Source organism: Aquila chrysaetos, chromosome 7 (assembly GCF_900496995.4).
Source record: "Aquila chrysaetos chrysaetos chromosome 7, bAquChr1.4, whole genome shotgun sequence".
In the NCBI taxonomy this organism is placed as follows: domain Eukaryota; kingdom Metazoa; phylum Chordata; class Aves; order Accipitriformes; family Accipitridae; genus Aquila; species Aquila chrysaetos.
The window spans coordinates 41,380,544-41,395,983 of NC_044010.1; the positions used below are offsets into that span (position 1 = coordinate 41,380,544).

Consider the following 15,440-nt stretch of genomic DNA (forward strand, 5'->3'; position numbering starts at 1 on the left):
TTTTCTTCTTGCCCTCATTAGAACTATCTACAGAACTTCTAAAAATTCTAGGATTAGAGTAAATGTGGTGCCGTAACTGGCTGAATGAAGATTGTGAATGACAGTTATAGCTGCCTATTTCTAAAATATATACACTTCAAATATACGAAACAGGACAGAATGCAAATTGTTTATTTTGTGAGATTATAAATTGTTAAAACCCTAAATTATTACTAGCTAGGAAAATGAGTCCATGGTAATAGCGAGAGTGAGTATGTGGTTTAAACACATAAAGATAATGAAGCCCCACTGACTACAATATGATAAAACAATAAGAGTTATGTTACTTTCGACAGAGATAATACTCATTTGGGAACCTGAATTAAAACAGTTCTCTCTCGTGCTAGAAAATAAAGGTATTAAGAGACATCAATCTTTGGGTGTCAAGAAAAATGAAGAGTCTGCTTCATTAAGGTGTGGATAGCTATCATTTGAGATTAGATAAAATATTTGGTTTCTCTGTTATTTTAGAAAGGACTGTAGCATTTGTTTCTACATTAATTTTAACGTAACAGCAGACAGGTGCCATTGTTTTAGGAAACCTCTCTTAACTAATGAAGGGATAAAAATGTGCCATTAGGAAGCCATTAGTGATCTGAAGTGAGCCATATTGCAAATTAATGTGTCTCAAAAATCTGCAGTGCTGTGTTTAGCTTTGTTGGCCTAGATGTAATTTCTCACTTTTACTTTTAAATAGCATGGTAGTTAGCAGTTTTAGAGAGAGTCACAAAAGCCCAGAGATATAGAACTAAAAGAATCAGCCATTATCAGCCCTAATTGATTGCATTCAGTCAAAGTCTTTTTAAGAGAAAACTGATAATAGTTATAACTAATAGTAAGGCTTAGGACTGAAACGTATAGTCTGAAGGAAAAACACATCTTCAAGCATAGACTCACTTTTGTGATTTCGTACGTACTGCATCACGAGGTCCTCCCATATTTAAAACAATCCTTAAGCACATTTTTAAGCATCTGGAATGGTTTAATTTAAACAATGCTGAAATGTTGTGCTTTCAAATAGACAGGAAAATTATTATATTTTCTGATAATTTCTGTACATACTCTGGTTTTTCTATATGTTTTAGGTATCATAACTTTATACTCTCTGAGTTTTCCCCTTAAGAAGAAGGGGAAGGTGTGAGGAGTTTTTTTTATTTGTTCCTTTTTTTTTTTTTTTTTTTTTTTAGCATATACACATATGGATATAAATACCTGTGAATAGTCCTAATTGCTCAGGTAGTATCAGACCTTAAAGCTCTCTTTGGTCTAGGAATGAGTTCTGTCTCTTCAGCCCACCGAGTTTTGCCCCTCATTTATAGCCAAATATGCTTTAAAAGCATGAAGGATAATTTTGTGACTTTAGCAGTGGCCTCAGTGTAAATAGGTTTGAGATGAAATTGCAAGAAAACCAAATGTCATTTGAATATCATGGTGTAGTAGTTACATTTATGATAACTATTCCATGCCTGGGCTTGCTTATGCATTCCCTTGCCCACATTCTCTCTCTCTCTCTGACACAAGCATATATACATTTATACATGGAAGCAACTAGATTAGAGCTTAGGTAGTTTGGTAGTTGTGAGTGGCTGCGAGGTAGGGTTTGTAGCATACTTGTGTCAAATCTGTCTGTGGTAATTCATCAGAGCGGGGAGCTGGACTCTAAAAGAAAGTGGCAGTAATAATGTTCTTGCTGCTCTCCTAAGGGCATTGCATGCGGTAGGGGCTATTACTTACGAGGTCAGGTCTTTCCTCACAATCCCACTGCGGCGCCGGAATTTTTAGCCGTAAGACTAAAAGGCTGTAAAATACCGTTCCTTTGCTTTAAATGCCTGCTTTTCTCATTTTACTTTTATTTACTATATCCAAGAGTTCTTGCGAGTAAACTATTTAACATAGCCTAAATAGCTTTAAAATACAGACAAAATTTATGGAGATACTACGTTTGATATCACTTTATGATACAGAAGGCCTTTAGAGGGCACTGTTTCCTATTTTTCTTTAGAAATACATCTTTACATTTGAAGTACAAACAGAAACTGATTAATCACTAACCTCTGGATATTTACAATGTATATGGAAATAGTGTAGTATTATTGATATTATATACAGAATTTAGAGATGTATATAGCAACACAAATATTCCTTCTGTGTTTGGGCATGTATCAGTAACTTCATTTTATAGTATACCAGGTGTTTAGAGTTCTTACAGAGGCAATCATGCTTGGGGTAGTGCACTTTGCATTGTATTGCTCCTAAGTACCTGCAAATAGTTATTTACAATGGCTATTAATATTCATCAGAAGAAGTAGTGAAAAACATGTGTAAATTCCTGACTCCATGTGTGAATGGAGCTCTAAAAAGCTGAGTTTTATGGTCCTTCTCAGGGATTTACCTCTTGGCCTGCCTGTAAGTTCTGAGGTCTCATTTAATAAATTTGCCGTGCGAGAAAGCACATAAAGCACATTCGGTGAAGAAGAAATGTTCTGAGATTTTAGTAGTAAGCCTCTACAGAGTGGTAATACATGATCACGGACACTTTATTGCTTATTCCCTGGGCAAATCTGATCTGTTTACTCAGGGATAGCAAAAGACATGTACCTAACCTCATAACATCCTATTACATTTTAAAACCTCAAACTCTCCTTGGCAGTAGAGCTAGGAACCAATTTGATCATTGTGCAACTACTTGTACTCAAACAGTGTCAAAGCTCAAAATAGTTTTAGTAGATAGTGATACCGGTTTTGAATACCTGGCACTGCTGTAGACAATTTTTTTCTATTTAAAAATACTTAAATAAAAATCAGTGGCTACAATCTCACTTGATTACTAATTGACATGCAAGGTAATTAGTAATTTCTTTCAAGTATTAGTGACCTATGGAACACTTTTAATCCACCTTCTTTGGCTGGGCTTTTTTAAACTTCAGCACAACATAATTTATTCATTTGTATTTTCTAACTACTAGTAGCCTAATGTCTATCGTGGTATATGTTCCCATCTGAGATCTCTTCATTTACTCTTCTGCCTTCTCTAAGTATGTGGAACCTTCTCTCGCTCTCCCTGAACCTGCTTAGGGGCTTGCAGGGAAGATTGTATTTCCCCCATTCCTCTGGGTTACACAAAAGTGCAGTGTAAGACAGTGAAGAATATAATTACTCAGCCTTCCTTCTAGGTACCATGTAATATGCTTAAAAGAACTTAACAAATAAAACAGAAATTGTCCATAGTACTTCACATCCAACACACTCAGCAAACTAAAAACTGAAAAGTTAACTGTGCTGCCTTAGTTTGACATTGTTCAGTGACTTTTATGTTTCAAGATTATGGCGTTCCTTTGGCAGAGAATTTTTTTTCTTCTGTGTAGTGTAGCTATATAGAAAAAACCTTGAGGATTTAATATCACTAGCTGGCCATCTATATGAAAATATACTCTTTGAAAGATTTGGACATCTATTTTGTGTCTCAGAAAGCCTGTTAATTCAATTGTTCCAAATTAGTTTGCTAGGCATGACTTCAAAACGGAGGAAAAGTAGGAGGTTTGCAGAGGTCTACTCCTGGTTCGAACTCAGTGTGTCTTTATGCACATATTTTTCTTGTAGGTGTTTGCATTCTAGCAGCAAAATTACAGATATTGAGAGAACTAAGGCAAGATATAACTCCATTAAAAGTGCAGCTTGGCTTGTGAAATTGCAAGTTAAGCTTTTCTAGAAAAATGCCATCTAGAAAATGGTATATAAAAATCATTTAACCTCTTTGACTGAAGAGTTAAGAAACACGTGTTTTCTTTCTGCAGGTGACAGAGAAAAAGCAAGAGTTAGAGAAATGTTTGAAACTGTCCCGGAAGCTACGAAAAGAAATTAATGCTATGACAGAATGGCTTGCAGCGACAGATGCAGAACTGACAAAGAGATCAGCTGTGCAGGGGATGCCTAGCAATTTGGATGCTGAAATTGCCTGGGGCAAGGTAACAATGTAACACACACTGTACCTTTATGCATATTACAGAATGATAGATTTCTTTCTTGATAAAGAAAAAGAATGAAAACTCTGGCATTTTAATTAGTGGAACTTTGTAACTGTTATGGCATTGTCTCACTCTGACACTAATGCTCAGAAAAGTTTAAACCATTTTGTCTCTGCATATATCAATAGCACAGTTCAGCTTCATATTGCAATAATCTTCACTGAGATGAATTTAAAGTTAGATTTTCGTTTTTCAGAGTACTCTAAATTATCCATCCAGTATTTATGTAAACAGAGATCCGTGTAAATAGAGATCCCTTTCTCTCTCATCCCATTCTACTCATGATTAGGAAAGTATTAAACAGTAAAACAACTCCAGTGGATAAAAGCTTAAGGAAGTCAGAACACTATATATTCCACGTGTTCAGACAGCAGCCAGGAGGTGGGATATTTGTTTTCTTACCTTTTTTGGTTTGTAGCTCATTCATTTTCATCCCAGGGGCTTCTTACTTCCATGAGACTTCACCCTGAACTCTTATTTTAGGTTAAAACTCAAAGCCTAAAATGAAACGTTCCTCTAAATTACTATGTGTGCCACAGTTGAAACATCTTACAGAATCACTGAGGAATGCAAGGGTTCTGCATCAAACTACATATCTCTGTGTGATGTTAAGACTTAGTACAGTATCATTCAATACTAGCTAATCTAGTTTATATTCTAGTTTATATTCTGCATACGTAACAAAAATCCAGTCTAACTCAGAACATAAACCAGGTCATCATTGTACACACGTACCAAAATCTGTGCTTTAGAGGAAACTACGCTCAACGTTATCCAAAGCGTCAAAATTTCAAATAATTATGTGCAGCCAGCAGCATTTTGGTGAAGTGTTCCTATGTAATTTCAAAAGAAAACTACAAAAAAAACCCTTAAACAGTATTGGGGTTTTGTGCAAAAGTTTACCACTTCTGCTTTTTTCAATAGGAAGAATCCTTTAAACATTTTACCAGTTTCACCATGCATTATAGAAATAGTCATGAATAATACACAGGCAACCTTACCCATTTTTTTAAAGGCTGTGCAGATTAAAGGCACTGGAGTATAATGTCGTTTGTGGTTTGTTTGTTTTGTTTGTCTTTAACTGCCCTTTTCAAGCTTCCAAGCTTGATAAAACGTCATTAGCCTTGAAATGCACTGATGATTTACAAACTAATAACAATAAAAAGAAAGTCTCCAAGTCTTTTGTGAGGTTTGGAATTGGGGTTTTTTTGGTTATCAGTCTCTAAGAATGACAATATTTTAAAAGTAGTATCCAAAAATATATAAAGATCAACTTTTGCTATTATTATCTTACAATTACTGCCTTGACTTTCAAATCCAAAACCTCGATCCCTAAAAAACCCATTGCTGCTTGATGTTCTCTCATTTTCGCTTGCTGCTTTTCCTACAGTAATGTCTGTGCGGTTCCTCTCATTAGTTTTGATTGATATTGTGATCTTAACACCCATAATAAAGGACAAGTGTCAGATTTTTAAGAGATGGGTTAGGCAATCATATGGTTTTAATGCCCCAAACTAACCTGCCAGTTACTCAGTCCATTTAAGTAAGAATCATCTTTGGTGGTGTTAAACTACGCAGTACAGTTCTGCTGACACAGAAAGGTACGCTGTATGTTCCTGCGTGCGTGCTCAGGAAAGTTAATCCAGATGTATACAGCTTCACAGCAGTTTAAATAGAAAGATTTGTCCTTAATATCATTTAATTGTTAGATATGAACCTTAATGCTTCCGAAGTTGCATAATTAGAACCTACAGCCTGATGATCAGCGCAGTTACACCGTGGGAAGTCCTTGTTATGTCTTACACTTGCTACAACAAGTACAACATATTTTTATCTTACGACAATCAAAAAAGATAACAGGAGCTAATTAAAATAAGAAATAGTAACATGAAAAATATGTCAAACGGGAACCACTCCGCCTACTAATCTTAAAGAAAGCCATTGAGTATTGTGAATTCTCACAAGGAATTGATACATAAAGGGTTGCAGGAAAAACTGGTAAAAAGCGTATTTTGGCTTCAAATTCTGCCCAAAGCCTTCACTGCAGCCTAACCTCATATAGTACCTCAGCTCTTCTCCTCCTGTCAGTTAACCACTAAAATAAGAACAAACAACTTTGGATGAGAGCAGCTGCCTCTTGTTGAAGTACGTATGTAGTGAGTAAGTGGCTTTCAGAATTCCTTTATTAAGATTCTCTATAGGCAATATAAACCAATATTCACATAAATGTAAGCAGACTTCTATTTCTGAGGAATCCAACAGATAGTGTAAGTGGCAGATCCTAGCCTTCCAAATGTACACATTTGCAGAAATATGTGAAGTGAGTATACTTTTTCCTAAAGAGTCTGCTCCCACTAAGAGGCAGGAATTGCTGCATGTTATCCTGGACACTTTAAAATTCTTGTGAGGACTTCGTAAATAAGTACGATACAGATACTCCTATGTGGATTTCAGTGAGGCATCATACAAAATCGTACATCAGTAATTCAGTCCCCAGAACCAGGGCCTCACAGTATCTGATTAATGTCGCAGCTCAGGGCTGCGGACTTCCCAGGTAAGTAGGCTGCCGAAGACAGTAACTCATCTAATGAAATGCACTGGGAGATGAATGAAGCCCAGCAGATTCCTGTTGTGAGGAAAGTCTGCAGAAAAACTAAGGTGGAAAATAGAGGGGGAGAGAGGAGAACTCAATAGTGCGAATGAACTGAAAATTGGATGTCTGCTGCTGTCGATATAACTAAGCAGAGAGCTCATAATCTTTTTTCTTTACAGCACAAGGAAGCAGTTACATTTATTACTGCACTTATTTCTCATTCATTTTCAGTACCCAAGACTTCTTAAAAGTGAAAAGAACTCAGAAGGCTTCAAAGATAATTACAGAGGTTAGAATAAAAAAAATCATACGTGCGAAATCGTCTTCAAGCTGTAAACACCTAGAAATAAAAAGGAATGTCCATCTTGAGTAGGAAATGACATTAACGAAACATAGCATTAATCTGGACATGAAGGGAAGTGTGTTATTTATTTGTTCATGTCTAGAATTTTTCTAAGGAGGGAACAAAAACTTGGCTGAGCTATGTGAAATGAGATGGGCAATATACTGAAGACTGTAAATCCTGCCTTTTTACTCAGTAGAGACAAGCTAAATCGTTCCATTTGAATTCAGTTCTGTTATAATAGATAAGAAAAATGACATGTGGGTGGAAAGATAGTCATTAAGCATTGTATATTAGAAATCCGTTTATAATTAGAAGTCTGATTTAGTGAACGTATTTATCACTGAAGACATTAACCATTGTGGGGTTTATTTGTCTTTTAATCAGGAACTGGCCTGATAAGAATTAGATTGCCAGGAAACCATGTTCTCACAAAGGAAATGGCAGATGGTATTACCAGGAAAAGTTCTGTATCACTCCCTGCTATCAGCAGTATGAGTCTGCCAGTTCTTTAATGTTATATTTTAGCACAGTGTATAATACCAGTGAGTATAAATTTGACTTGAAGTACTTAGAATTACATTAGATAACACATTTAGCAACTTATTTCCTGTCAGTAAAATCAGTAAAAGAAAATGATCTGAAAATTGTGTCAGCTGATTCATAGTCAGGGGCCAGGACGCAATAAAAATAAAAGATGTGCTGTGAATAAACAAATAAATATGTATAATCAGCCACTGAGAAGGCCATAATGTCAGCTTCTGATTAATTCTGTAATCCCACCCATGAGCTGAACCACCTAACTAATTTCTTTGGGAGATTCAAATTGCAGAGATTACTTCTGAGTAATCCACAGCGTACAGGCAGTGTGGAGGCACACAGAACTTTTCTTCAATTGTTCATTGGTGTTGATTTTTTTTTTAATCTACATATGTTAATAACCATCACAATTAAAATATTATCCTCTGCATTTAGTCACAATTTTTTGAAAAAACATCAGCGGTTCAACTTGATACACGGTAGTTTTATTGTTATAAAATATAGCTCAGAAACCCTCTGCAGCACGTCCTCAGAAAAAGCCATTCCGATGTAGCTTCTGTTTTCAAGCATAATTCGTTCCTGGTTAGTATTTGCTAATGTGAAGGAGGTCGTGATTTTCGCTCCCTTATGAAACATCAAGTGAAGAAAACAAAACAAAACCAGTAGTATTTGTTAGTAAGCTGAAAGATAAAGAGTATGGAACAGTACAGTGGGGTCAGAGAGGGAGCTGTGAACCCCACTCAAAGTGTACATGGCTGCGCAGGGAACTGCATTTATTTATACTAACATGATTCATCCTGTCATCCTATGGCTCCGTATGTAAAATAGGTGAAATACCATTGTACGCAACTACAAACCTCTCATGAATTCTCAGTCAGGCTTGCCCCCGTGCCTTTCAACACTGCAGAGTAATCTGGCTTCCGCCCGGGTTTCAAGCCATCCAAAGTTGTTTTTCTTAAATAAAACTTGTATTTTGCACTACAACTTCTCTCCTGAGGTTTCGATGGTGGGGACTGGTGTAAGGGAAACTCAGCTGGTCGTCTTTCTCTCTCCCTGTCTTCCTTCTGGTGTTACCGGGATGGGGATTAGAAACCGGTCACCTGCGGGATGCTCGGCACGCAGAGTTCTGAGAGAGAGGAAGGATCTGATTGCTTTCATTTCCTGGGGGCCAGGAACCTAAACGCCATTTCTCGTGGAAATGTGCAGGTCCTGGGGATTCAGTGGTGGTGATGTGACGTCTCAGTTGTGATTAAGGCATGCTACCAGCACTTTTTCTGAGAAACACAAGTGAGAAAAGAATAATGGTTCCTTTAAGAGCTAAGGAGAGATTTCATTCAGTGAAATACGGATTTGTTGCGTCAAAGAATTTCCATTGTGGTATCCTGTACCACATAGCCATAACTGGTGCTTCAAAAAAGTGGAAGTACAAAAGTTCCTTCCAAAGAGACATTTCAGAATTACAACAGAAATTTGAACAGCAATTTGAATGGCAAGATTGCCATCATCTTTAACTCTTGTATCTGCTAGTAGATGTGATCCTACATGGAGGTATATGTAAAGAAGAGATGACCATATATATATATTCCTTAATATAATCTGTATAATTTGTATACACATTTTAATGGAGCTGTCTTTCCTGAAAGTATTTATGGAACCTTTGTCTTCCAGCAAGTAATACACACTTGAATAAACTTTTGTTTTGTAACTAAATATATTAGTCCTAAGGAAAAAAAAAAAAGGTGAATGTACTAACTTCACTATAATGACAAATAGCAGAGTGAATGTAATCTGTTTTAAAACACTGTTAAACATTGCTGACAAATTTTCACAGCTACAGCTGAATTCTGGGTGTTATGATGTTTAGTTCAACCTTTTATTTACATATTTCTGTTCCCCACAAAATGCAATGTGAGATTGCATCAGATTAGCTTCTACCCAACTTCTAACTTGTTTATATATTTTATTTATGTTACATAGTTTCATCCTGATAAACACGCAAAATCAAAATGTATAAATTGCCTAGTCCTTCTGGGAAGATTTTCACCACTTTATTTGTTAATGTTTCATATTGTACCCACTGTGGTGGTGTTTGGGATTTTGGTGTTTCTTTTTTTAAGGCGTCGGATGTTTTAAATGCCATTCTTAGATTACAGAGCTAACACTTCTGATTTGGTAGTTAAAATAAAATTTCTACATCTTTCTTACATATTTTCAAATAAACTGCACAGCTGAAATGCAATTTGATGTTAGGGCGACAAGGAGGGAGTTTAAATACAGCAAGGTTGGGGTTTTTCCTTTGATGTTGAAATATGCTCTTCTATTTCCCAAGAACTTACAGGGAAAGGTGATGGGTGAAGGCCAAGTCACTGAATATTGGAACTTGCTCTTCAAAAATTAGCAGATTTTGAAAGCCACTCCCTGAGTTTTAATGAAATAATTCTATTTATATCCTGGGATCATGACACTTTTTTTTATTTATTCTATATAGTGTTGTTAAATTAATAGCAGTTCTTTTGTCTTTTTAATACACAAGATTTACCAATGCTATGTGTTATATTGCAATGGATGAAGTATATGTAGGCTGTCACTGTCTAGTAATACTGAAAAGAGAAACAGAATTCTGAAGAATATAATGAAGAAATGTCAGATAAAAAAAAAAACAGTCGTGTTATCAAAGTTGTGAAAGAACTGAAAAAAAGTTGTTAGTTTACCTAGTACGTATTGTATGATACAGAGGAGGTCTTAGCTGATAATGCAGCGTGGAATCCCACTGTCTTTACAGACCGTGCTAGTTCTTTGACTGTGTTCTAGTGGGTCCAGGATTTTATATGTCAGAACTTTGAATAATTGAGATTTGAAGTATTGCAGAAGATGGCGCTTTCACTTTGATGTTTTGTTGAAGGCCTAAATGGGTTTTTTTAAAGAAGGTGGGGGAAAGCGTGATTGTGTACTTATCTCACTGGTTATTTATGTCCCTTACTTGCTAATACACAGGAATGTTAATATTGCCCAGAGGTACACCTACTCTTTGGTTTACATTATTTCTTTACTTTGAAAGGAGCAACTCCTGGGATCAGGCAAAGTGCAGTTACACTTTTTGATACACATCAGGAATTACACATTCAGCTTTTGGGTAGCAGTTTTATTTAATAGTCATTTAATTGTCTGATCCATCTGTTTACATTTCTGGTTGGGGTTAATATTTATATATACATAGCCCAAGACTGGTCTGAGTTTTCCTACAGGTAAAATACAACGGAAACCACAACCCATAGTAAATATGCTTCAGGGATTCTTTTCCAAATGGAAGTAAATTGTTCAGAAAAGGTAATAAAGCTGATCCAAATCTTCCATCCTGAGTTGGAAGTAAATTATATTCTTTGTCTTATTCTTTTTTATGATGACATTTTGTACCTGCTGTGAAACAGGTAAAATTGTACTAGAAGAGGGCATGTTTTTCCTTTAATCTGACAAGAACCTGTTGAAATTTGAAACCGTCCATTTCAAATTCTCTAATTCTGTAGTTTATAGTTAATAATTGGCATTAATCATGTCTTGGTTCTATTACAAAACCTCTGTATTTGAGAAAATTGGTAGAATGTGTAAAATTTCTCATACTTACATGCAATGCAAGTGTAAAACCTTTTCTGTGAAATAACATTACAAAATTAGATCATTAATTCTGTTAATCACAGGAAGCGAGCTGCTGCTTTAAGCATAACATATGCCAAGTAAGTTGGAGGTACTATTAAGATCGTATTGTACCAAAAAGAATAACTCCTATACGGTCTTTATCGCAAACTGAAAATTCTACTTTCCCTAACAACGCATTATCAACAAAATCATGCTGATGTGTGACCGTGAGAGGTGTGTGAGTGTGGAGGTGATAAAGGTGCAGTTCTACTCCAGTAACAGTGTTGATCCGGAGATGGAAGGGTTGTGATTGCGGTTTGATTAGAAGTGGTTCTTCTTTTAGTGTATTCAAGTTATCTGTGAGAAATCAGTGTCTCTGGAGACTAGTGATTCTTACTTTTCTCTGAACTTCTGTTTGGGTTCAGTTTGGACCACTTCATTTCTAGTTGGAGCTTTGTTTTATAAGCAGAGATCAGATATGTCTGGATGGTTGCTATCAGGTGCAAAGGAGCTCAGATAAATTTCTTTCATAAAACTGGTTATATGTAATATTAGGTGGAGAGGAATTTGTGCCTCTCCTTGAGTATTCAGCAAGACCGTTATACTCTGCATTGTGTCTTGTCAGTATTTCATATTAAATTCCTGCTTTTTTACATGTTGTCTAAATATGTTGGGATTTGCTCTTTTTGTTAGACTTTTTGCATGTGCAACAAATATTAAGACATGAATAATGAGTACATTATGTGACCTTCCATATCATTTAAATCTATTTATATAAGGTAAGATAATAGCGGGAGGAGATGCTGGAAACCTGATCTTGTAGCACTGCATACGTATTTTAGTCATTCAAGCTCAGAGGTGCTAGGGACAATAGCTGATTTTAGTATTTTAGTTTGCAGAGTGAAATCCCAAGTGAATGTAATGAAAAGATGCATTTCTACAGTTGAGAAACAAGAACTCTAACAGGAGAGAGGAACATGGTTTTTGCTGAAAAAAATTGCATTGAAAAATATTAAAGGAATACTAAAATATTTCACTAGAGTATTTTCAATTGAGTTCTCTAAGTCTTAAGATGGATGTCATCATGATGTTTTATTACTGTCCCATTTATTATGTAAGCTTTATGTGCTATTTGTTAACTATGCCATTTTATTATATGCCAAGTAACTTTAAACATCTCAATATAAATATTGTAAAATGTGGATTCTTGTTTAATAATTAAGTATTAAAACTATATTTTAAACACTGGATTGTGAAAGAGAGAATTCACAGTTTTTAAAATGAAACTATTACCAAAAAAGATTGCGAGAATATGAAGAACATTTACAATTTTATCAAAGCTGAAGAGGAACAATTTGCTTTGTACTCACTGCTCTTCACAGAATGCTTTCCCTTCCTACAGGAAGCAAGAATGTGTGTTTTAGTGTGAACTTACTGGCGGTTGTACTTAGGGTGGAGAATTTTTAATTTCCTGAATTTTTTTTTTTTTTTTTTTTTTTAATTCTGTTCATGTAGGCAACACGGAAGGAGATTGAGAAACGCCAGGTCCATCTTAAGAGCATCAGCGATTTAGGAGAGAATTTGAAGACAGTGCTGAAAGGACAGGAAAGTCTGGTGGAGGATAAACTCAGCCTCCTGAACAGTAACTGGATAGCCGTAACTTCACGCGCTGAGGAATGGTTCAATCTGTTACTGGTAAGGAAAATGCATTTGTTCACACGGAGGAAATGTTGGTGCCCAGTTGTAGGTGCTCAGCCTTATAGGAGTATTTTTTTCTGGTGCCTTGGATTGTGCTTATTGAATACATAGGTACACAGACAATCAGACTGATTGTTGTTTGGTATACCGTCTATATTTTAAGAATCTGACTGCTTACAGAGTGATGGCTCTGCGGAGGCTTGATCGTTAGCGCATCCTGTTCCTCTCTGCCTCAGTAGTTCCTGGACTGTTTTCTTGGGTTTTTTCCCCTAATGAATGAAATGCAGTTTCTCCCCAAGGACCTAGACTGCTTGAATATGAATCAGGTGAAAGAAATAGTCATATAAATTGAGTAGGTCTTGATATTGATACCAACAACCTCAGCTGCTTTTGGCTACAATAACATTTCTGTTGGGAACAGTACAGTTGGGAAGTAAGTCCCCGCTTGCATGTTGGTTTGGTCCACAGGGTAGCTTTGGTGTGTGTGTGCGTGAACTAGATTCCTTTCAGAGGCAACTAAATTGGCAGCTCTGCTCAGGGTGCACACCTGATGTGCTCAAGGACTATGATTTGGTCTTCCAGAACTGCATGATGCTCCCTTGGATAGCTTTGTAGTGCATGTTTTGATGAGGATAATTACTTAAGGGGACCAGATTAAGCCCAGTCGAAAGTAAAATCCCTAATACACATTTAATACAGATTCAGGAGCCTCAGCCCCAGCTGCTTCAAACTGCTGATAGTCGCATAACTATGTTCTCCCTCAAAATTCATTCTGTCATGAAGAGATGACAGCTTGAACCCTTAAACGCAGAAGGGTCTTAACCCCTGGGCTGCCAGAATGCTTTGGGAAATCTGGTACGCTGTTTCTGTTGCCGAGAGCATGGGAATGCAGTTTCAACCCGGAGAAACTGGAGTGGTTCTCAAGGGTGTGCTAGCCTTTATCATGACTTTTCCAAGCTTGATGTGTTGGAGCTCCACTAGAGCCTGTGTGGCGACATTACGAGTGCTTCTGCGACGGATATACAGCATCACTACGGGGCTGCTTCGGCTGTATGCAGTGTACAAGTGAAAGCATCTGGTTGTGTCTATTCTGTCTGGAAAACTTAAGCCTTTCATTCAGTATGATGTAGGTGCTCAGCTTCAATGTGGAACTGATTGTAAGAAACACATAATGGAGTTTATAGACTGGTATAGTTATATTCCTCTACTTTCTCTCTTTCTCTGCTTTGGATTCTTTGGTTAATATTTACTAGAACCCATGATAAAGAGGTATGAGAGAGGGAGTTGGTCTTTTACTGATTTTAGAACAGTGTCAAATAAAGGTACATACATGCAGGGGCCAAAAGGACTATTAAAATCTTTGAGCTCAGGTGTGTGGTACGCATATGTATTGTGTGGATATGCAAAGGCCTCATTCTAGTGAGCTCACCGAAAAGACAAAATGTTTTTAAATTAAGGAGGGAAAAAAAGATTTCTCAGAATATCAACTAGAATAGCTTTTAAAAAGCAGTCCCAAAGCAGAGAAGCGAGATGAAATGTAAATACGACTTTTGGATACAAAGCTCCCGTTCTTGACTGTGACTTTGCAAGTGCATCCTTGTTACCGTCTGAGTTTCGATCAGCGCAGTGGCTTTCCAAAATGAGTTCTGTACCTGGTTCTTGGGAAACTCTTCTTTCCACCTCCAGTAGGTCTGGCTGTCACCCTCCTGTTCCTCTCAGCAGCCTGGCTGAGCTGCAGACACCCGCGTCTCGCTGTGACTTTATCACCCTCCTGCCTGTCACTTTGGAACCTTCTCTCTTTCCTAGAATGTCTTTTTAAAGAAACTTAACATATAAAGTGAGAGCAAACAAACAACAGATTCTAGCCTTCACGAAAGAAGCAGTTACTGTGTAAAATAAAGAAGTTTAATTTCATAATGTATGCATGTTTGCCACAGTTGGCGTAATTACTGCTATTATTTCAGTTCTGATTACTTTTTTTGTATGCAGTATTTACCTTTTCCACATACAGGAATATCAAAAGCACATGGAGGCTTTTGATCAGAATGTAGCTAATGTCACAACTTGGATGTATCGTGCTGAAATACTGTTGGATGAATCTGATAAACAAAAACCCCAGCAAAAAGAGGAAATTCTTAAGGTAAAAAAAATGCGATTTTCTGGAAAGCATTAATTTTATTCTTAAAAGGACTGTGTCAAAACTAGCATATTTTGAAAGGTGTCACAAATTGATTAACATTCTTTTTTCTGTGATAAAGCTACCCTCTGGCAGCTTGTAGATTACTTAATAAATTTGCACTGCATTACAAAAGTTAAATTCCTGCAGAAGTAAAACCAGATATGTTATTATAAGTCTTGGGGACTTCCTGGTGAGTAGAACAGCAGCTTATTAAACTTGTGTTTGCTGGAAAAAAAACTCCTTAAAACATCTGATTGAACAAAATCCTTTTTTTTCCGTGTTCTTCATTTTTAATTGCTTTTCTGTGATACTTTTCTGATATCTATGGTATCTGCATTTGATGTCTCTGTCATATGATTGTTTTAATTCTATAAACACTGTTTGCATTGC

At 36.5% G+C, this 15,440-nt stretch overlaps 1 protein-coding gene across 24 annotated transcripts in view; it reads left to right on the forward strand.

Annotated features, from left to right (window-relative positions):
• Positions 1–15,440, forward strand: part of DMD (dystrophin) — a 1,198,278-nt gene that overhangs the window by 496,162 nt on the left and 686,676 nt on the right. For 22 of the 24 annotated variants that reach the window (XM_030020811.2, XM_030020812.2, XM_030020834.2 and 19 more), the window contains 3 exons: positions 3,834–4,004; positions 12,689–12,868; positions 14,883–15,011. In XM_030020811.2, the coding sequence (XP_029876671.1) occupies positions 3,834–4,004; positions 12,689–12,868; positions 14,883–15,011 (480 nt within the window). Of the gene's footprint in view, positions 1–3,833; positions 4,005–12,688; positions 12,869–14,882; positions 15,012–15,440 lie in introns of those variants that run through there. The other 2 variants (XM_030020819.2, XM_030020828.2) reach the window with 2 other exon arrangements.